This window comes from Aquarana catesbeiana, linkage group LG04, assembly GCF_042186555.1.
Source record: "Aquarana catesbeiana isolate 2022-GZ linkage group LG04, ASM4218655v1, whole genome shotgun sequence".
Taxonomy (NCBI): Eukaryota; Metazoa; Chordata; class Amphibia; order Anura; family Ranidae; genus Aquarana; species Aquarana catesbeiana.
In genome coordinates this window covers 4,229,374-4,251,317 of record NC_133327.1, presented here as the reverse complement: position 1 = coordinate 4,251,317, position 21,944 = coordinate 4,229,374, and the positions used below count along the sequence as shown (strand labels likewise).

Here is a 21,944-nt window from a genome sequence, read left to right as displayed (position 1 = left end):
GTACATCTTGCCGCATGTATGCGTTCCTTGATCATCCGATCGAGGGCGAATACTGCTGTGCAAAATGTAAGCACATTGTTTCCCTGGAAGCCCAGGTTCTGAATCTGGGGAAGCAACTGTCAGCACTGAGAAGTCCCTCCATACTAAAGGTGAGCCAGGAACGTAAACGGCAGGTGCCGGCAGGGGCCAGCACAGAGGCGGGTGGAGACAAAGAGGTGCAGACACTAGCAAAGAGTAGATGGGTGACAGTCAGGAGGGGTAGAGGGGGAAGTGCCAGGGAGGCCGATCCAGGACTGGAGCATCCCAATAAGTACGCTCCATTGAGTGACATTGGTGTAACCAGTCAGGGACCAGCACTGCTGGAGATGAGGGACTCTCCTAGCTGCCAGGGGAAGAACTCCTCCAGTGAGAGTGGGGGGGCAGCAAAGGGAAAGGAAAGACAGATTCTGGTGGTAGGGGACTCAATTCTTAGAAGGACAGAGAGGGCAATCTGTAACCAAGACCTGAAGCACCGAACAGTATGTTGTCTACCGGGCGCTCGGGTTCGGCACATCACGGATCTTGTGGACAGATTACTGGGAGGGGCTGGGGAAGACCCGGCTGTCATGGTGCACGTTGGCACCAATGACAAAGTCAGAGGCAGATGGAGTGTCCTAAAGAACGATTTAAGGGACTTAGGAGCTAAATTGAGGAAAAGGACCTCCAAGGTAGTGTTCTCAGGAATACTACTGGTACATCGAGCCACACCAGAGAGGCAGAGGGAGATTAGGGAAGTAAACAAGTGGCTGAAGAGCTGGTGTAGTAAGGAGGGGTTTGGGTTCCTGGAGGACTGGGCCGACTTCTCAGTCGGTAACCGGTACTATAGAAGGGACGGACTGCACCTAAATGAGGAGGGTGCAGATCTGCTGGGAATGAAGATGGCCAAAAAGTTAGAGGGGTTTTTAAACTAGGCGATGGGGGGGAGGGTCCAGAGACAGTGATAGCCAGCGCGGAAGATATTCCAGAGGGTAGTATTGGGGGCATTAGTGGTAGGTTAACCAAAGCACAAAAACACAAGGTGAGTATAGTAGCAAGTCCAAGTTGCAATCGTGAAACACCCAATACGAGGACAATATGCGACCGGTCTAAACTATGTGGCATGTTCACCAATGGCAGGAGCCTGGCGGACAAGATGGGTGAACTAGAGATACTGTTGTACAAGGAGGATTTAGATTTTGTGGGAATTTCAGAGACCTGGTTCAACAGCTCTCATGATTGGCTGGCAAACATTCAAGGGTATACCCTATACCGCAAGGATAGAGAGGGTAAAAAAGGGGGAGGGGTATGCCTATATATCAAGAATAATGTACAAGTGAATGTGAGAGATGACATCACTGAGGGGGCTAGGGAGGAGGTGGAATCTTTATGGGTAGAGCTCCAAAGGGATGAAGCTAAGGGGGAAATAATACTGGGAGTATGCTATAGGCCCCCTAACCTGAGGGAGGAAGGGGAGACGGATCTCCTATCACAAATTGGATTAGCAGCAAGGATGGGAAGTGTTATCATAATGGGGGATTTTAATTATCCAGACATAGACTGGGCGGAGGGAACCGCGCATTCATTTAAGGCTCGCCAGTTCCTTAGTGTCTTGCAGGACAATTTTATGGGTCAGATGGTAGACGCACCAACTAGAAATAAAACATTACTAGATCTACTGATTACCAACAATACAGACCTGATAACAGATGTGGAAATACGGGGCAATTTAGGTAACAGCGATCACAGGTCAATTAGTTTCAGTATAAATCACACAAATAGGAGACATGAAGGGAACACAAAGACACTGAATTTCAAAAGAGCCAACTTCCCTAAACTACAAACCTTGCTAAAAGGCATAAATTGGGATAAAATATTAGGAACAAAGAATACGGAGGAGAGATGGGTTTGCTTTAAGAGCATATTAAATAAGGGCATTAGCCAATGTATCCCATTGGGTAATAAATTTAAAAGAGCGAACAAACATCCTGGATGGCTTAACTCCAATGTAAAAATGCATATAAAAGCAAAGGAGAAGGCCTTCAAAAAATGCAAGGTTGAGGGATCATCCACAGCATTCAGAATTTATAAAGAATGCAATAAGAAATGTAAGGGTGCAATTAGGATGGCTAAGATAGAACATGAAAGACACATAGCGGAGGAGAGCAAAAAAAATCCCAAGAAATTCTTTAAGTATGTAAACAGTAAAAAAGGGAGGACAGACCATATTGGCCCCATAAAGAATGAGGAAGGACATCTGGTTACAAAGGATGGGGAGATGGCAAAGGTATTGAATTTATTCTTCTCCTCAGTCTTCACGAGTGAATAGGGGGGCTTCAGTAACCAAAACTGCAGTGTTTATCCTCATGACACAAAACAGGAAGCACCTACATGGTTAACAGAGGACGGAATTAAAATTAGACTTGAGAAACTTAACATTAATAAATCACCGGGACCAGATGGCTTGCATCCGAGGGTACTTAGTGAACTCAGTCAGGTGATTGCCAGACCGTTGTTCCTAATTTTTACAGACAGTCTATTGACTGGAATGGTACCAGCTGATTGGAGAAAAGCCAATGTAGCACCAATATTTAAAAAGGGCCCAAAAAACATCCCTGGGAATTACAGACCAGTTAGCCTAACATCAATAGTATGTAAACTCTTGGAGGGGATGATAAGGGACTATATACAAGATTTTAGTAATAAGAATGATATCATTAGCAGTAATCAGCATGGATTCATGAAGAATCGTTCTTGCCAAACCAATCTATTAACCTTCTATGAGGAGGTGAGTTGCCATCTAGATAAAGGAAGGCCCGTAGACGTGGTGTATCTGGATTTTGCAAAAGCATTTGACACAGTTCCCCATAAACGTTTACTGTACAAAATAAGGTGCGTTGGCATGGACCATAGGGTGAGTACATGGATTGAAAACTGGTTACAAGGGCGTGTTCAGAGGGTGGTGATAAATGGGGAGTACTCAGAATGGTCAGGGGTGGGTAGTGGGGTTCCCCAGGGTTCTGTGCTGGGACCAATCCTATTTAATTTGTTTATAAACGAACTGGAGGATGGGATAAACAGTTCAATCTCTGTATTTGCAGACAATACTAAGCTAAGCAGGGCAATAACTTCTCCGCAGGATGTGGAAATCTTGCAAAAAGACCTGAACAAATTAATGGGGTGGGTGACTACATGGCAAATGAGGTTCAATGTAGAAAAATGTAAAATAATGCATTTGGGTGGCAAAAATATGAATGCAATCTATACACTGGGGGGAGAACCTCTGGGGGAATCTAGGATGGAAAAGGACTTGGGGGTCCTAGTAGATGATAGGCTCAGCAATGGCATGCAATGCCAAGCTGCTGCTAATAAAGCAAACAGAATATTGGCATGCATTAAAAGGGGGATCAACTGCAGAGATAAAACGATAATTCTCCCGCTCTACAAGACTCTGGTCCGGCCGCACCTGGAGTATGCTGTCCAGTTCTGGGCACCAGTCCTCAGGAGGGACGTACTGGAAATGGAGCGAGTACAAAGAAGGGCAACAAAGCTAATAAAGGGTCTGGAGGATCTTAGTTATGAGGAAAGGTTGCGAGCACTGAACTTATTCTCTCTGGAGAAGAGACGCTTGAGAGGGGATATGATTTCAATTTACAAATACTGTACTGGTGACCCCACAATAGGGATAAAACTTTTTCGCAGAAGAGAGTTTAATAAGACTCGTGGCCACTCATTACAATTAGAAGAAAAGAGGTTTAACCTTAAACTGCGTAGAGGGTTCTTTACTGTAAGAGCGGCAAGGATATGGAATTCCCTTCCACAGGCGGTGGTCTCAGCGGGGAGCATCGATAGCTTCAAGAAACTATTAGATAATCACCTGAATGACCGCAATATACAGGGATATGTAATGTAATACTGACACATAATCACACACATAGGTTGGACTTGATGGACTTGTGTCTTTTTTCAACCTCACCTACTATGTAACTATGTAACTATGACATCCACCCAGGATAGCAGCGCTCTTGCTCAGCCGTCATTTGTCTATAGGCTGGGTGGGAGGTGATTAAAATTACACAGAAAAAAAGTATATCTGACGGGTCAAATTGCATGACAAGTCACGCCCTATTGCCGGCAATCGCACTGTTCAAGTCGGTGGCGCGTTGATTTGAAAAAGTAGTTCCTGCGCTACTTTTGGCGATTTTGGGTGCAACTTGCATAGACATCTGTGCATGAAGCCCCACAGATGTCTTTCAAGTTGCACCCAAAGTTGCTCTGACATGTGGCTTTAAAATCATGCAATTTCAGATGAAGTTGCGCAATTTCAAAGCCGCAGTCAATGTGAAATATGGGCTTATGGGTAATTTTTTCCCCTTAAAATAACAAACATGCCATACTTACCTGCTCTGTGCAATGGCTTTGCACATAGCAGCCCCGAACCTCCACTTCTTGGGTCCTCCGCCGGTGCCCCTGGCTCCGCCCCCCCCGCAAGCCACTTGCTATCAGGGAACTTGTACATGCTCGCCACCAAGAACTGCTCTGACTGTCCATAAAACATACAGAGCATGGCTCGGACCTGCCCCCCTCCCCGCACCAATGGCTCCTACTAATGTATCTGAGCCAATGAGGAGGGAGAGAGCCAAGAGAACTTCATCTCTCATACACACGGCTGGATCGAGATTGAGATCAGGCTCAGGTATGTATTTAGAGGAGCTGCATGCAGAAGGTTTTTTACCCTACTACATAGAATGAAGAAAGGTAAAAAAAATGAAAAAAAAAACCTTCTGCCTTTACAACCACTTTAAATGATCCCAGGGTTGAGTGCTGAATTGCATGCAGGTAGGAGATCAAGAAAAGGCAGAGACTTGTGAGAAGTATTCAATGAATGGGGGTGAGAAATGGACCAGAGTGGCTGGGAGGGTCATTTCTAGTTTTGAATGGAACTGCCATTTTCCATTTCACCAAAAATATTGGCAGAAAATTTAGAAATTTCAGTGACATTGCACACTTTATGGTATTTTCTTGTTCTTTTGAAGGCTTTAAATGAATCGTAAGGGTTACAGAAGTTCCTTCCAATTATCATGGACCTGTCCTACAGTCAAATTATGAAGTCCTTCATTAGCCTCATTTTTATCATACACAGTATAAGGATCAACCGCACCCAAGATGAGGAAAAAATACGAATTCAAACACTGAATGAAATAAACTTGGAACAACATTTGCAAACCACAAATGAAATGTACAGTAAAATGTGAATCCAGGGAACAATATGAGATGACATCACTAGTAGACATGATCAATTTGTTTCATTCTGAATTCGTTTTTCGACAAATTAGTTAATTCAGAAATATCCGAATTAACGAAAACCCGTTTAACAATTTTTTCTAAATATTCGTAAATTTGAATGTTCAAAAATGTGTACATTCATAAATTCACAAATTAGAAAATTCGTAAATTCGTAAATTCCAAAAATTCAGATTCAGAAATTTGGAAATTCGAAAAACCGAAAGTTTGAAAATCTGAAATAATAACTAACTAATAATAACTTAACTATTACACTATTCAATTATAGGTATTGGAATTTCCTTTCAAATTTGGCTGTTAGTGAACGTGACAAATACGAATGTATCTGTAGTTATGAATTATCCGAAATAACGAATGCCGTATCTAAATGAATGGAATGTAACAAATTAATAATAAAAAAACTTTCTATTATTTATTACTATTTATTATTATTATTAATTTGTTACGTTCCATTTGTTTAGATGCGGCATTCGTTATTTCGGATAATTCGTAACTACAGATACATTCGTATTTGTTACATTCACTAACAGCCAAATTTGAAAGGAAATTCCAATACCTATAATTTTATAGTTAGTTATTATTGGTTAGTTAGTTTGTTATTGTTAGTTATTCTTTTGAGTTTTCAAATTTTCTTTCTTATTTTCGAATTTACGAATTTACGAATTTTTGATGAATTGCGATCAGAACGAATTACCAGAAAAACAAAAAAAAAACGAATTAAACGAAAATGAACCCATTTTTTGGCAATGCATATGTCTAATCACTAGACATGTGTATGATGTGTTCGTTGATCTAGGTATTTTGTTTCATTAAATTTGGTTGAGTCGTTCAATTCGTATTCAGAATTTGTTTCATGTCTTTTTCGAGTTTTCTTGAAATTTACCAATTTTTTTTTTTTTTTTCGATTTACAACATTCGAATCGCTAAATTTAGAATCAGTTGAACCGAAAACATTAGATTTTTTTTTTTTCAAATGTGGCAAACTGAACAAAAAAAAAATCTTTATCAAATGAGTACAATGACTCTTTAAATGACCTTTGGCTTTACAAAAACAACATTATTTCGAAATGGTAACTCTAATAACACACACAGTCCTTGATTTCAGAAATGTGTTTACATTTCGAATTCGACTGGAATTCGAAGTAAAATTCAATTCGAATTTCAATTAAAATTTTGGAAATTCGGACGAATTTCATTTCGTTATTCGGAGCATTCGGTAAACTTTGTTTATATTGTAATTCGTGTATTCAGATATATTCTAATATCCAAATAACAAAAAATTTGTCAGAATATTATATATAATAATATTATGTCCGAACGAAATGAACTGCACACGTCTAGACATCACTGATGCAAGATGGGTAGCAAACATGAGGTCTCCTACTACATGACTACCAGCCCACGTTATGTACTGTATATGGAGTAAAGGGGTTGATTCACTAAAACTGGAGAGTGCAAAATCTGGTGCAACTCTGCAAAGAAACCAATTAGCTTCCTTTTTTTTTGTTTTGTCAAAGCTTAATTGAAGAAGCTAATTGGCTACCATGCACAGCTGCACCAAAGACTAATAAGCAAGTCAAATGCAGCGTGCTTTCAAGTAGACATTTGCAATTTGTTTTGTTACAAATTCATTTTCGGACAAAATTCGGCATATTCACTCATTCGGAAGCATCCAAATGAGTGAAAGACTCTTTTGACGAATGCATAAGAAAACAAATCTTCATAAAGAATGAAAATCTGAAAGAACAAAAAGCCAAAGTAACGAAAATCCAAAAAGAACGAAAAACGATTCAACCTACAAGTTTATACAATTACATTTAGATAATTAAGTTTTTCTATTATGATTAAATTATTAACTTTTATTATAGTTTTTATTATTTATTATAAAACTATTAAATTATAGGTATTGGAATTTCCTTTCAAATTTGGCTAAAGTAACTGTTATGCCGCATACACACGACCGGTCTTTCCTTCAGACCGAAGTCTGACGGTCTTTCCGACGGAGTTCCAATGGACTTCCGCTGAAAGGGACTTGCCTAAAGACGATCACACCAAAGTCCGTTTGTTTAGAACGCGATGACATACGACGGGGCTAGAAAAAAGAAAGTTCAATAGCCAGTAGCCAATAGCTGCCCTTGCGTCGTTCCGTCGGACTAGCATACAGACGAGCGGTTTTCCCGATAGGAACTGAGTCCATTGGAAAGATTTGAAACTTGTTCTATTTCTAGGTCCGTCTGAATTTTCGGAAAAAAAAGGTCAGATGAAGCCCACACACGATTGGAATGGTTCCGTCGGACCTTTTCTGCTGGAAAGTCTGGTCGTGTCTACGCGGCATAAGTGAACGTAATACGAATGCATCCAAAATTACAAATTTTCCAAAGTAATGAATGCCGCATCTAAACTAATGGAGTGTAACGAATACGAATGCATCCCTAATTATGAATTATCTGAAGTAACGAGTGCTGCATCTAAACGAATGGAACGTAATGAATACGAATGCATCCAAAATGACGAATAATCCCAAGTAACAAATGCCGATCATAACGAATGATCCGATAAACTAAAAAAAAAAACAAATAAAATTAAAATGAAAATAAACACATTTTTTGGTAGTGCACATGTCTATTTTTGGGTCCTTCTGGGTATCTATTACTTTAATTCAGTTTACATCAAGAAATGCAAAAGCTTGCATACAGGAATGAGAGTAATTTGGAAAAGATTTACTGGTGAACTGGTGTTACTGGTAAACCCAATTACTACTTTGACACGTTAGGACAAGCTAAAAAGCATCTGGTAAGAATTTAGCACAAGAAAACCACACAAAAATAAAAGCTCATGTTTTTATAGAGACAACATTCCATGATGTCACATTGCCTCCTTTTGATACAAAATATGTAGGATTGTATTATTTCTATATTGTAGTTGTACACTAGCAGAAGCATAGAGAAAAGTAGGGACAGTATGTGAATCTCTATAGACTATTTCCTTATTTGCAGATCCCAAAGTCTCAGTGCTCGGAGAACTGTTTACCAGGAACCAGGAAAATTCCAAGGTCCGGAATCCATGCCTGCTGCTATGACTGTGTCCGGTGCTCAGAGGGAGAGATATCCATTGTCAGCGGTATATGGACATTTATACAATTACTGATGTTGTTTCTTCCATATATGTCCATATTGAATAATGGTTTTACAGATATTTAATGGAAAACGCCATTCTGAATTCATTTGGTTGTGTCTCTTCTGCTCTGGATGCTCTTTGTGTACTTTGGGGACTACTCCGACTTCGGCATAATAAAGCTTTCTCTAAATTTGATTGGTAGAATTATTGGCAGTTTTTTCCTTAGTTCCTCAGAAAGTCCCAGTCCCAGAGTTCATTCAACAACTTATAAAGCCCCCCCCCCCTCCACCATGCCACCTTCCAACCCCGTGCACTTGTTTATATGTTTTCAAACAAAGGTTGTTGGTTAACACAAACAATTTGATGTTTAGAATTGTTGGATAATTGGGTAATTTGTAAAAACTACTTTGCTCATCTGTTAGTTTAGGTTCTATTATTTAACACTTTATATAATAATTTATGATGTACTCCTATTATGAGGACAATTCAGTATTCGCCAGCAGATAATAAAGACATGGTCATCTAGCCTACATCAAGACACTTGTTCTTATAAGCCGTAATTAAACATTCAATTTATATGAACACATCAGGACTGAAGATCAAAATAAATCCATACCAGATGATAATCATTCAAATGATGATGACCATACCAAATGATAAGCAAAATTCAAAAAAATCAACTATACATCACTGAATGATCCACATCACTGAATGATTTTTTTTTTATCTTCCAGACAGTGAAAACTGCCAGCAATGCAGATATAATGAATGGCCCAATGAGAAGAAGGACCGGTGTGTTCAGAAACGGCTGGATTTTCTGTCTTACTCTAATGACCATTTAGGACTGGTCTTTGCCTTGTTCTCCTCCATTCTCTGTGCCATAACTGGACTAATATTACTAGTTTTTATTTTACACCAAGACACGGCCATTGTAAAAGCCAACAACAGGAACCTGAGCTTCACCCTTCTGATCTCCATCATGCTGAGCTTCCTTTGTGTGTTCTTTTTTCTTGGACGGCCTGCTGATATATCCTGCTTGTTACGCCAAATCTCATTTGGAATCCTTTTCACAATTGCCATTTCTTGTGTCCTTGCCAAAACCATCATGGTTTATGTAGCATTTAAGGCCATCAAACCTGGCAATTTGTGGCAACACTGGTTTAGGACAAAATTTTCTAATTTCATTGTCATCATATGTTCATTCATTCAAGTCATAATTTGTGTCATCTGGTTGTCTGTTTCTCCTCCCTTCCAGGATCTGGACACCTCATCTTATCAGGACAAGATCATTGTTCAGTGTAATGAAGGGTCAGTTGTTGGGTTTTATTCTATTCTTGGTTACATGGGGTTTCTGGCAGCTGTGAGTTTTGTTCTGGCTTTCATAGTGAGGACATTACCGGACAGTTTTAATGAGGCCAAGTACATCACCTTCAGCATGCTGGTGTTCTGCAGTGTGTGGATTGCCATGATCCCGGCCTATCTGAGCACCAGAGGGAGGTACATGGTGGCTGTGGAGATATTTGCCATACTGAGCTCCAGTTCTGGAGTCTTAGGTTGTATATTTCTCCCCAAATGTTACATTATCTTATGGAGACCAGAACTGAACACTAAAACAAGTATAATGGAGAGAAGAATTTTCTAATAAATTGTGCTCCTAAATAATACATAGAATATAGAATATGTATGAGTTTTCTTCACCTATTGCATCTATTGCAATTTTGTAAATGCGTTCTGGTCAGTTATGTGACTCAGCATGTTTACTTTTAGACTTTATGCTTGCTTCAACTTCAAAACATTAAAAAACAAAACCAAAAAAAAAACCCCCAAAAAACCCTTACCTGTGTAAAGCATGGCTAAAAAACAAATCATTCGATTAATATGGAAGGGTTACCTCTGTCTCTTGCAATGAAGTTCAATAATACCCATATATCCATGTTTAACCTCTTCCTAATTGGCCACTGCATATAAGCGTTAGGACGGGACAAGCGTCAAACTGGGGGGACATGCCTCGGCACAATCCTGTGACTGCTGTGTCTGTGTAAAGAGCAATGGGGCTCTGCCCTGGTACCATGTGATCATTGTGACCAATCACAGTGATCACATGTCCAGTGATAAACATATATAGGTGTGACAGCTCTGTAAAAGTGAAAAAAAAACAATTATGGTGATAAACACTGATATTGCAATAATATGAAAAAAGTCCAAAAACAAAAAAACAAAAACAAGCTTGTGTGATATCTCCAGACAACCTCCATGAACGGAGTGCTCCCACCACCTCATGCAATGCTCGCTCACCTCCTTTAAACGACCCTGCAAGGGGTCAAACACGCCTTGCACCCTGTGCAAACATTCCCTCCCAGGGATCGTCGGAGAATCTTGGTGGCTCAAAGGATGAATGTAATCAAAAGCAGGTAGGTACTCCTTCCACTGTGCTGCTTCAAACTTTAAATCCACAATGACTACTGGTAAGTTCAGCAAACACATGAAAAAAACGAGAGAAAGTGTCTCCTATAGTGCAGTTTCCGAGGGGTTAAAAATGAAACCACTCCACCCCAGCAAGCATTGAACTCACATTTAATGAAATTTTAAAAGCATTAAAAATGACATGACAGTTTCACTCAGTAGTAGTAGTCTACCGCCAGGCTCCACCCCTACTAGTTTCACCACCTCCCACGTGGCTTCATCTGGAGGAATGAGCCCTGCGGCTATGGCGGGATTCATTTATAGTGCCAGATATAAAAAAATATCAATTACCTTATTTGAATACAGCTGCGACGTTTGAAAGACACCCGCACATGCTCAGTGTAAGGCCTCATGTTAGCACTGCTCATTGAAAGACTTACGTCGTGCTATTATGACACACTTCCGGGTTAAACCAGAAGTGGTCATAACACAACTACTTCCGGTCACAAATTAAATACACACAATGGCTTTAACAAAATGGCTGAATTTAGGGGTCATAAAAATCAAAAGTAGAGGTAAAACCTTCAATGGAATGTAAAACTCGCCAGATAATTATAAAAAACATAGACAATACCAATAAAATATGCTTAGCATCATCAATGGCTAAAAATAATAAACACAGCATCTAGTAAAATGATCATAATATATAATAGGATACAGCGATGTGTAACAGGATCACCAATCAAAAATGTCCATAATCCCTATATTAAAATGTCCTTTGTCTCTAGGGAATCAAGTATAATAAAAAAGCAGGATAATATGCAGGTGAAAAAACTTATATATACATCCTAACAGAGAGGAAAATATAAAAATACCGATATTAGAAATGCTGGTAATTTTTAAAAAAATGCTGGTAATTTTTTTAAATTGCTGGTAATTTTTTAAAAATGCTGGTATTTTTAAAAAAAAATGTGCAGGTGAAAAAAAAAAAGCTTATATATACATCCTAACAGAGAGGAAAATATAAAAATACCAATATTCAGCAACACATGAAAAAAAACGAGAGAAAATGCCTCCTATAGTGCAGTATCCGAGGGGTTTAAAAATGAAACCACTCCACCCCAGCTAACATTGAACTCACATTTAATGAAATTTTAAAAGCAAAAGACACCCGCACATGCTCAGTGTAAGGCCTCATGTTAGCACTGCTCATTGAAATACTTACGTTGCGCTATTATGACACACTTATAATGCTAATTATATTTTATTGGTATTGTCTATGTTTTTATAATGATCTGGCGAGTTTTATATTCCATTGAAGGTTTCACCTCTACTTTTGATTTTTATGACCCCTAAATTCAGCCATTTTGTTGAAGCCCTTGTGTGTATTCAATTTGTGACGGGAAGTAGTTGCGTTATGACCACTTCTGGTTTAACCCGGAAGTGTGTCATAATAGCGCGACGTAAGTCTTTCAATGAGCAGTGCTAACATGAGGCCTTACACTGAGCATGTGCGGGCATCTTTCAAACGCTGCAGCTGTATTCAAATAAGGTAATTGACATTTTTTTATATCTGACACTATAAAATAATCCCGCCATAGCCGCAGGGCTCCAGATGAAGCCACGTGGGAGGTGGTGAAACTAGTAGAGGTGGAGCCTGGTGGTAGACGACGACGACGACGACTACTACTACTACTACTACTACTACTACTACTACTACTACTACTGAGTAAGACTGTCATGTCATTTTTAATGCTTTTAAAATGTCATTAAATGTGAGTTCAATGCTAGCTGGGGTGGAGTGATTTCATTTTTAACCCCTCGGATACTGCACTATAGGAGACACTTTCTCTCAGTTTTTTCATGTGTTTGCTGAACTTACCAGTAGTCATTGTGGATTTAAAGTTTGAAGCAGCACAGTGGAAGGAGTACCTACCTGCTTTTGATTACTTTCATCCTTTGCGCCACCAAGATTCTCTGACGGTCCCTGGGAGGGAATGTTTGCACAGGGTGCAAGGCGTGTTTGACCCCTTGCAGGGTCGTTTACAGGAGGTGAGCGAGCATTGCATGAGGTGGTGGGAGCACTCCGTTCATGAAGGTTGTCTGAAGATATCACACAAGCTTGTTTTTTTTTTTTTGGACAACGTGGATTCATTCATTTTATGTTTTTGGACTTTTTTCATATTATTGCAATATCAGTGTTTATCACCATAATTGTTTGTTTCACTTTTACAGAGCTGTCACACCTATATTGTTTTTACTGATTTGGGAACACATTAGTGACAGCTGTGATTGGTCACAGGGATCGCACAGTACAGTGCAAGAAGTTCCCCACTGCTGCACTGCCAGGCACACAACAGCTTCAGCTTTTATCCGAGCACAGTGTACATTCCTTGAGTTTTTGTTTTTTATTAGGGATAATAACTTGGGGATAGAAATTATGGGATGCCCAACTTGATAGACAACTTTCTCCCTATATGCACAGCTTCAATTGATTCTTATCTTTAATCCTGTGAAACTCCAATTGATTCCTCTTCCTTGGTCTATACAGCTCTGATTGATCCCTCTTTTGTAGCTAATAGTCTCTAGGCTAGGAACTCTCAGTCGCACAAAGTAGCACAGACTACAAATCTAACCCTATTATAATTTATTATTTATTTATTTCAGGTACTTATATAGCGCCGTCAATTAACGCAGTGCTTTACATATACATTGTACATTCACATCAGTCCCTACCCTCAAGGAGCTTGCAATCTCAGGTCCCTAACTCACATTCATACATACTGGGGACAATTTTAGACAGGATCCAAATAACCTACCAGCATGTCTTTGGAGTGTGGGAGGAAACCGGAGTACCCGGAGTAAACCCACGCAGGCACAGGGAGAACATGCAAACTCCAGGAAGGCAATGTTGGGGTTCTGTGTGCGTTACTGCCAGTTTAACGCCATATAGTTCTATGTGCGTTACTGCCAGTTTAATGTCATTTACTTCTGTGTGCACTGCTGCCAGTTTAAGGCCATATCATTTTGTGTGCGTTACTGCCAGTTTAACGCCATAGTTTTGTGCGTTACTGCCAGTTTATCGCCATTTACTTCTGTGTGCGTTACTACCAGCTTAATGCCATATAGTTCTGTGTGCGTTACTGCCAGTTTAACGTAGGGTGACCAAGAAAAGAATGAACCCTGAGAATATGATTGGATTACTTCAAATGGGACAGTAATATTCATTAACAATATCTCTCCAGAAATATGAAAATGTTATCCTCTTTACACTGTGAGGTCTATGGCCAGGAAGTATAACTCCTAATATGGGCATTCCAGGAAGTTAAATGTAAGAGACTGACCGTCTATTGCTCAACAATGTTGCTTTTGTCTGGATAAGTAAATCGTGTTAATCTTGTCTGAGGCAGTTATCCCTTCACCTATTATTAAGTGTGCTAATGAACTCACCTGTTGTCTGCTAGGGGAGATATTGGGGGCTCATTATGTAACTATTGTGTGATGTTGTGGGTGGATCCAGGCCATTGTTCATGTGGCACCTGCAGTATTCTCAAGTGTATAAAAAGAGCCTGCATTTGTTTCAATAAAGAGTCTGATTCCTGTTTGACCCTCCATACAGAGCCTCGTCTCGTACTTGGGGGGGGGAATTATTCGTATGGGTTTCTTGTTTGGCTGATTGGAGAGTTCAGTAGCTGCCTTTGTGTTTGGAAATGGAATGTCCTAAATGGCTTTAACCCCTTTCATACTCAGAGTGTCATTACAAACGCCATATTGTTTTCTGTGCGTTACTGCCAGTTTAACGCTACATATAGTTTTGTGTGAGTTACTGCCAGTTTAACTCCATATCGTCTTGTGTGCGTTACTGCCAGTTTATAATTTTGTGCGTTTACTGCCAGTTTAACTCTATATCGTTTTGCGCACGTTACTGCCAGTTTAACGCCAAATAGTTTTGTGTGCGTTACTGCCAGTTTAACGCCATGTCGTTTTGGGTGTGTTACTGCCAGTTTAACTTTATCGTTTTGCGCGCGTTACTGCCAGTTTAACGCCATATAGTTTTGTGTGCGTTACTGCAGTATATTATAGTGTATCTGTGGAGTGTGTCTATGTAGTGTGAGTACTCAAATTTAAGTGCACCAAACACCTCTTTACATTGATTAAAGTGCATCTACGTACAGATTTCAACTTCTTCTTTACATTTGCTTATAAGCACCGCCCCCCCCCCAATAATGTCTTGGAGGACAAGGAAAGGCAGACGTTCCCTTGGCACTGTAAGGGGGCCAGCAACAAATGTGTCCACAGGCAAAGGTGGACGTGGTGGTCAGCCCTCAGGCAGGGTATCATTTCCTCTGTTTAGTGAGTTTGCCTGTGCTATCCAGAATGCAGAGGAGGTGGTGGACTGGCTTACTAAACCTTCCTTATCATCCACATCCTCTGTCACACAAGCAGAGACAAGTGTGCAGTCCCCTGCATATGCCAGAGTGGATAAACCTGCCTCCTTGTCCACATCTATTCCTGCTATAGCCCCAACATCAGCCATTGAGGAGTCAGTTGAGTTATTTGACCACAGCGTCAGCCACTTGCTCCTTGATGATGCCCAGCCATTACTGGATTCAGATGTTGGTTCTGAGGTTGAGGATGACAGGTACATGAGCCTAGAGAGAGGGAGGAACACTGGTAGACAAATTGGCATTCATGTTCCCCAAGCCACAGCGTATTGCCAAGTTGTCTCCAGTGGTAAAGATGAAGATGAAGGAGATGATGATGAGGTCATTAATGTGACCTGGGTGGCAGATAGGGCAGAAGAGGAAACATAAGGTGAGGTGGCACAACCCCAAGGAGGCAGACATCAAGAGAGTAGAGAGCAGCCACCCTATTCCATCACATTCTGCATTCTCACTCCCCAAAGCTCAGCTGTCTGGGCCTTTTTCAGCACATCTGCAGCAGATCGCACTGTTGCTATCTGCAAACTGTGTCTCAGGCACATCAAACATGGCAAAAACACCAACCATTTGGGTACCATATGCTTAACAAGGCATTTAACGTCCAACCACTCAGCTAGTTGGCAAGAGCACCTAAAAGTCACACAAAAGGGGCACAAATCTGTCCCTCCTCCTTACCCACTTCAGTCTGCCCCTGCTATACCGAGTCATTACCTCTCAGCAGCCTCCACTGACAGGGATGATGGTATAGCACAGAGTTTCCCAGGTCCTTGCAGCACATCTGCCAGCAGCTCACCATCAGCTGTAGACTGTAGCCGGCAAATTTCTCGGCCCCATCTGCTGCAGCGGAAAAAAAAATACAGTCCCTGCCACCCACATGCCCAGCGTCTAAATGCAAGCTTGTCAAGGCTGTTGGCTCTCCAACTTCTGCCTTTCAGCCTGGTGGATTCTGCCCCCTTTCATGAATTTGCACAATGTGCTGTACCACAATGGCAGGTTCCCAGTCACTACTACTTTTCACGTAAGGCCGTTCCAGCACTCTACCATCACATGGAAGGGAATGTTCTGGCATCGTTGGGCAAGGCAGTCAGCCGTAAAATCCACCTTACTGCTGACACGTGGTCCAGTAAGCATGGACAGGGATGATATATTTCATTCACAGCACACTGAGTAACGCTGCTTGCAACTTCAAAGGATGCAGGACAGGGCTCGGTGCTGCAGCTTGTTGTGCCCCCACATCTCCATACAGCTGGTGGTGATGATGCCAGACATGTGAACTCTACCCCATCCTCCTCCTCCGCCACCTCCTTGCCTTCCTCTGCAGAATTGTCCTATGAATATTAGGTACCCCCTAAGTGTTCAAAGGGCTATTCCCAGAGTCAGGCTAAAAGGTGCTATGCAGTACTTCAGCTGATGTGTTTAAGGGATAGGAACCACACCAGAGCAGAGATTCTTGTAGCTCACCACTCCAGGAGAATTGGACAGGCAAAAAGTAAATCCTTCTTGGTTAGGAGGTTGTTGGTGCTGGCTATTGCTAGTAGCAATAAGACAAAAATAAATGCTGGACAGCCGCACTCGTAGATTTGCCTTGTTTATTCCGAAAATTCACATCAAAAACAAAATAGCAGCAGACAGGAAAAGAGCTGACGTTTCACACTAGCGTTAGTGCTTACTAATAGCTATGAGTAAGCACTAACGCTAGTGTGAAACGTCAGCTCTTTTCCTGTCTGCTGCTATTTTGTTTTTGATGTGAATTTTCTGAATAAGCAAGACAAATCTACGAGTGCAGCTGTCCAGCATTTATTTTCGTCTTATTGCTTAGACAGGGAAAGTTGACACATGTGCCATGCCTGGCACATGTCCTCAATTTGGTGGTGCAGCATTTCCTAAATAAGTACCCACGGTTGCAAGTTTTGCTAAAGCTGGCCAGAAGAGTCTGTAGTAATTTCAGGCGGTCATACACAGCCAGTGCTCGGTTGGCTGAAATTCAGCGGGAAATCCTGCCCGTAAACCACCTGGTGGAACTCGACTTCGTCAATTCTATGGCACGACGACAGGCTCAGGCCGCCTTTTTTTCCCCAAGCCAATGGCTAATCATTAAAGGATGCATGCACTGTATGTCACCATTTGAGGAGGCCTCAAGGATGGTGAGCCGTGACAGTGCATGCATCAGTGACACAATCCCTGTTGTGTTCCTGCTGGAGCAGACTCTGCATGGATTGATGGACAGGGCACTGGAGGCAGAGCAGCAGCAGGAGGAGGAGGACTTCCTTTCCTCTCAAGGCCCACTTTATCCAGACACCATCATTCCTATGTCACAGAACACACAGGAGGAGAGAGGGGAGGAGGAGGATTCTGGCACTTTCAAAGGCTTGGAAGAACAGAAAGACATGCGTCAATCTGTAAGCGATGGCTTTCCAACCCCAGGACCCTTGGGAGTAGTGCAGGGCTGGGAGGAGGAAGTTCCAGATGCTGTCATCCTGAGTGACCCTGAGGAGTCTGCTTCTCAAGCCTCGGCAAATTTGAGGCACATGGGAAACCTCATGCTTCAAGTCTGCGAAAGAACCCAAGAATACGTGGCATAAAGAAGGATGATTACTGATTGGCAACCCTCCTTGACCACCATTATAAGAGGAAGGTCTCAGAAGTGCAGAAGATAAAATCTCTTGAGGACACTTTAAAGAGGATTTTATTGAACATTTTTTCTGACTCCAGTAGGTTACAATGTGGTGAAAAACGTTGTTTTGAGTCTTGTGTTGGTCAAGAGAAGAGCGCTGGAGAAGGTGTCCGCCTAAGTGAGGCATTTCAGAATTTTTTTTACTCCTCGTTGCCTAGGGCTGTCAGCTTTCACATCCCACCTGCAGCGTCTGCCGCACATGGTGGACGATTACCTCGGGGCCGTGAGAATAGACCACTGTCCAGAACATGCCCAGTATGCTATTGAGTTATTGGGCTGCCCTGCATCCAGCATGCTTTCAGAACAGACATTCAGTGCTGCAGCAGGTTTCATTACTGATCATAGAGCGCATCTGTCCACAGACTCGGTGGACCCTTTGACTTTTATAAAAATTAATCAGTCCTGGATTACCAGCTATGAAGCCCCTGATGCCGATGTCACTGATTAAGACTTTTTGGGATGTGGAATCTCTGCAGGACTTTGAGGCTGCCTAGCTTTGAGGGTGTTCAATCAATTCATATGCAAGAATGTTTTTGATATAGGTTTCATGGGCACAATTGACACCCAGAGACCAATTTTTCAGCACCTGTTTGACAGGTGCATATCATTGCATTTTTTTTTTTTTGCCTTCATCAAGAGCACTTCTATAGGGTTACGGTGGTAAGGTGCCCCCGACACCCAAATGCCCTGTACACACGATCTCACATTCCGACAACAAAATCCATGTTTTTTTTCCGACGGATGTTGGCTCAAACTTGTCTTGCATACACACGGTCACACAAAGTTGATCGGAAATTCCAAACGTCAAGAACACGGTGATGTATAACACGTACGATGAAAATAATAGAAACCTTCGCGCCAGTGGTGTCGATAGCAGATAATATATATGAATTACATATACTGGTGGTACATCTAGTAAAAAAACATTCCCAACAATAAAAAAATTGTGGAAATATATAAACAATCAGTGTAAGCTGCTCCCCAATTTTTGAATAATCAAAAAAATAGATAATCAAAAAAAGGAATGTAAGAAAGATAGGGGGTGCTAGATACCATAATATTCAAGTGCTCCAAGAAAAAAATATATATATCTCCTGCATTACCAAAAAAATGGAAATGTAAGAAAGCTAGGGGGCGCTAGATACCATACTATTCAAGTGCTCTAACTACATATATCTCCTGTGTTACCAAAAAAAATGAAAATCATAATATTGACAAATAATAGTTAGATTACACATTGAAGTGCCCACATTAGTGAAAACATATATAGTGATTGATTGTCCACATAAAAAAGTGATTGAAGTAGTTAAAGTGATATCTTTCAATATTATCCCAATCTTGTTGCTGTAAACAAAAGGTTTTCCATCACCAAAGAAACAAAAGAAAAGGAAAACACCTCGAAGTAGTAGATATCTGCTTACCAGATACCAATGACTCCTTTAGTTAAAAAGAGAGTCACTAGCGCTTGTGCAGGGTTGTGCCTGCTCACATGGATGGCCGGGCTGTGGTTGGTATTATAGGCATGGATCATTCCCGTCAGGCTCATTCAAGATAGGATAGGGATACATAGGAAACAAAAACAGTCTCCATAGCGTAAAACCATTTATTAAAAAAGTAAACAAATTAAAAAGCCAAATGGCCGCTTACATTGGTGGGTGCCTACCCGGCACTGGGGCTGCTTGCATGTCAGGGTGACTTCGCAGTCAAAAAAAGCCTTTCATGTCTCCTCCACGCTGGCGTGCGTTCCAGCTTACACAGGGGGGCAGCCAAAGGATCCGGATGTTGTTGGATGATAGGACATGTGACCACGTAACGCTCCATACTAATGTGGGCACTTCAATGTGTAATCTAACTATTATTTGTCAATATTATGATTTTCATTTTTTTTGGTAACACAGGAGATATATGTATTTAGAGCACTTGAATAGTGTGGTATCTAGCCCCCCCTACCTTTCTTACATTTCCATTTTTTTGGTAATGCAGGAGATATATATATATTTTTTTTTGGAGCACTTGAATATTATGGTATCTAGCGCCCCCTATCTTTCTTACAACACGTACGATGAGCCCAGAAAAATGAAGTTCAATAGCCGGTGCGGCTCTTCTGCTTGATTCCAAGCATGCGTGGAACTTTGTACGTCGGAATTGTGTACACAGATTGGAATTTCCGACAACAGATTTTGTTGTCGGAAAATTTGAGATCCAGATCTCAAATTTTGTGTGACGGAAATTCTTATGGAAAATGTGTGATGGAGCCTACACACAGTCGGAATTTCTGACAACAAGGTCCCATCGAACATTTTCCGCAGGAAAATCCGACCGTGTGTACGGGGCATAAGAGTAATTTCTCTGCACCTGTTTGACAGGTGCATATCATTGCAATTTTTTTGCCTTCATTAAGAGCACCTCTATAGGGTTACGGTGGGAAGGTGCCCCCGACACCCAAAGAGTAATTTTTCTGCACCTGTTTGACAGGTGCATATCATTGCAATTTTTTACAGCAAGGCCAATTCTTGCTTTCATCAAGATTACCTCTATATGGTTATGGTAGGAAAGCGCCACTGACACCCAAAGACAAGTTTTTACGCACCGGTTACTACTATACAAAGTCAAAGTGACACCAGAATGTATCAAAAAAATCTCTAATCTTGTTCCCAGTGCACTACATTGTGGCCTCATCATACACACTGGCTCCCCAGCTGTTGCTCAGCAAAATAAAGGCAGCTTGCAGGGAAAATGTCATTTTTTTTTTGGCTTTATAAAGACTAAGGGGACCCACCCAGGCACTATATTGGAAGGATTTTTTTCATTTTTAGGCTTTCATTTTAAAATAAAAAAAATCACTGCTTATTTAAAAATGACGTTTTTCACAAACTTTTTTTTTTATTGATACATGTCCCCCAGGGCAGGACCCGAACCCCTATAACCATTGTATGCCCAAATACTTGCATATAAGCCTTCAAAATGGGCACTTTTGATTTTTGATGTTCGGGTCCTATTTCCTTTAATGGGGTTTGTTATTTGGGTCCGAACATTCGCGGTGTTCGAATGTTCTGGTGCGAACCGAACAGGGTCTATTTGGCCCATGCCTATTTGCCAGAAGCTTGCCTGCTTTTTTGCTGTATCAAAAGAAATGAAGATCAGAGTATAACTGCCTAGTGAACTCTTGCTGCATGGACCAGTGGTCAAAGGTGTGTTTAGCTGCTTGCCAAGTAAGCGTATTGACTGTAGTGCAGCTTAAGGTCAAGGCTTGGTGGGCCAATCGCAGGGACTCACTGGCCTACAGATATTGGAGGCAAGTTTGCTTTTTGTGCTGGGATGTGTAGGAGATGATGCATCCTCTAAGAAAAACTTTCCCTGCTTCCCAAAACAAATTAGGGGATGGGAGATGGGCCTTGTTGGTTTTCTGCAAAATTCAGCCCAAGCAGAGCGAAGGACATGATAAAAATCGTCGTTGCTAGCCAGATGAGAGGGGAAAGGCCAAGTCCCTGTGTCGTGAGGAGATGTGATGCCAGAAAACTGGACAATAATGGGGGAGTGATCAGAAGACCATGTCTTCAATGGTTGATGAGGATACCAAAGGGAGAGCGCTGGATGAGCAGAAAAGTCGATACGAGAGAATGAGTTGTGGGATGGGAGAAAAAGGTGTATTCTCCATCGGTGGGATGTGAAGTACACCAGATATCCTTGAGGTGGAGGGAGGAGATCGAATGAGCTAGCATAGTAGGTGCGTCCGCTGAGGGGTTTGCTTTGTGGGCTCCGGGGGTGCGGTCCTCAGGTGCATGCAAGTCCCTGCAGGAGGTTAAGTCTTGAAAGAAGGACTGTCCTGGGGAATTGGGGGCATAAACATTAGAAATAGCGATGTCACTAGAGGCAATAGTTGTGAAGGTGAAGGGTAAGTCTGTGACCGACCGAGTCTGTTTTAGTGGAGCGTATAGTGTGGCGGAGGTTCTTATGAAGTGAAATAGCAACTTCAGCTTTGCGCCCCA

General features: G+C 41.4%; 1 protein-coding gene across 1 annotated transcript in view; it reads left to right on the top strand.

The window, feature by feature from the left end:
- LOC141141098 (vomeronasal type-2 receptor 26-like) overlaps nucleotides 1–11,197 on the top strand; it is a 43,042-nt gene extending 31,845 nt beyond the window's left edge. The window contains exons 4-5 of the mRNA XM_073628806.1: nucleotides 8,316–8,439; nucleotides 9,171–11,197. Of these exons, the coding sequence (XP_073484907.1) occupies nucleotides 8,316–8,439; nucleotides 9,171–10,078 (1,032 nt within the window). The 3' untranslated portion in view covers nucleotides 10,079–11,197. The remainder of the gene's footprint in view (nucleotides 1–8,315; nucleotides 8,440–9,170) is intronic.
- The last annotated feature ends 10,747 nt before the right edge of the window (nucleotides 11,198–21,944 follow it).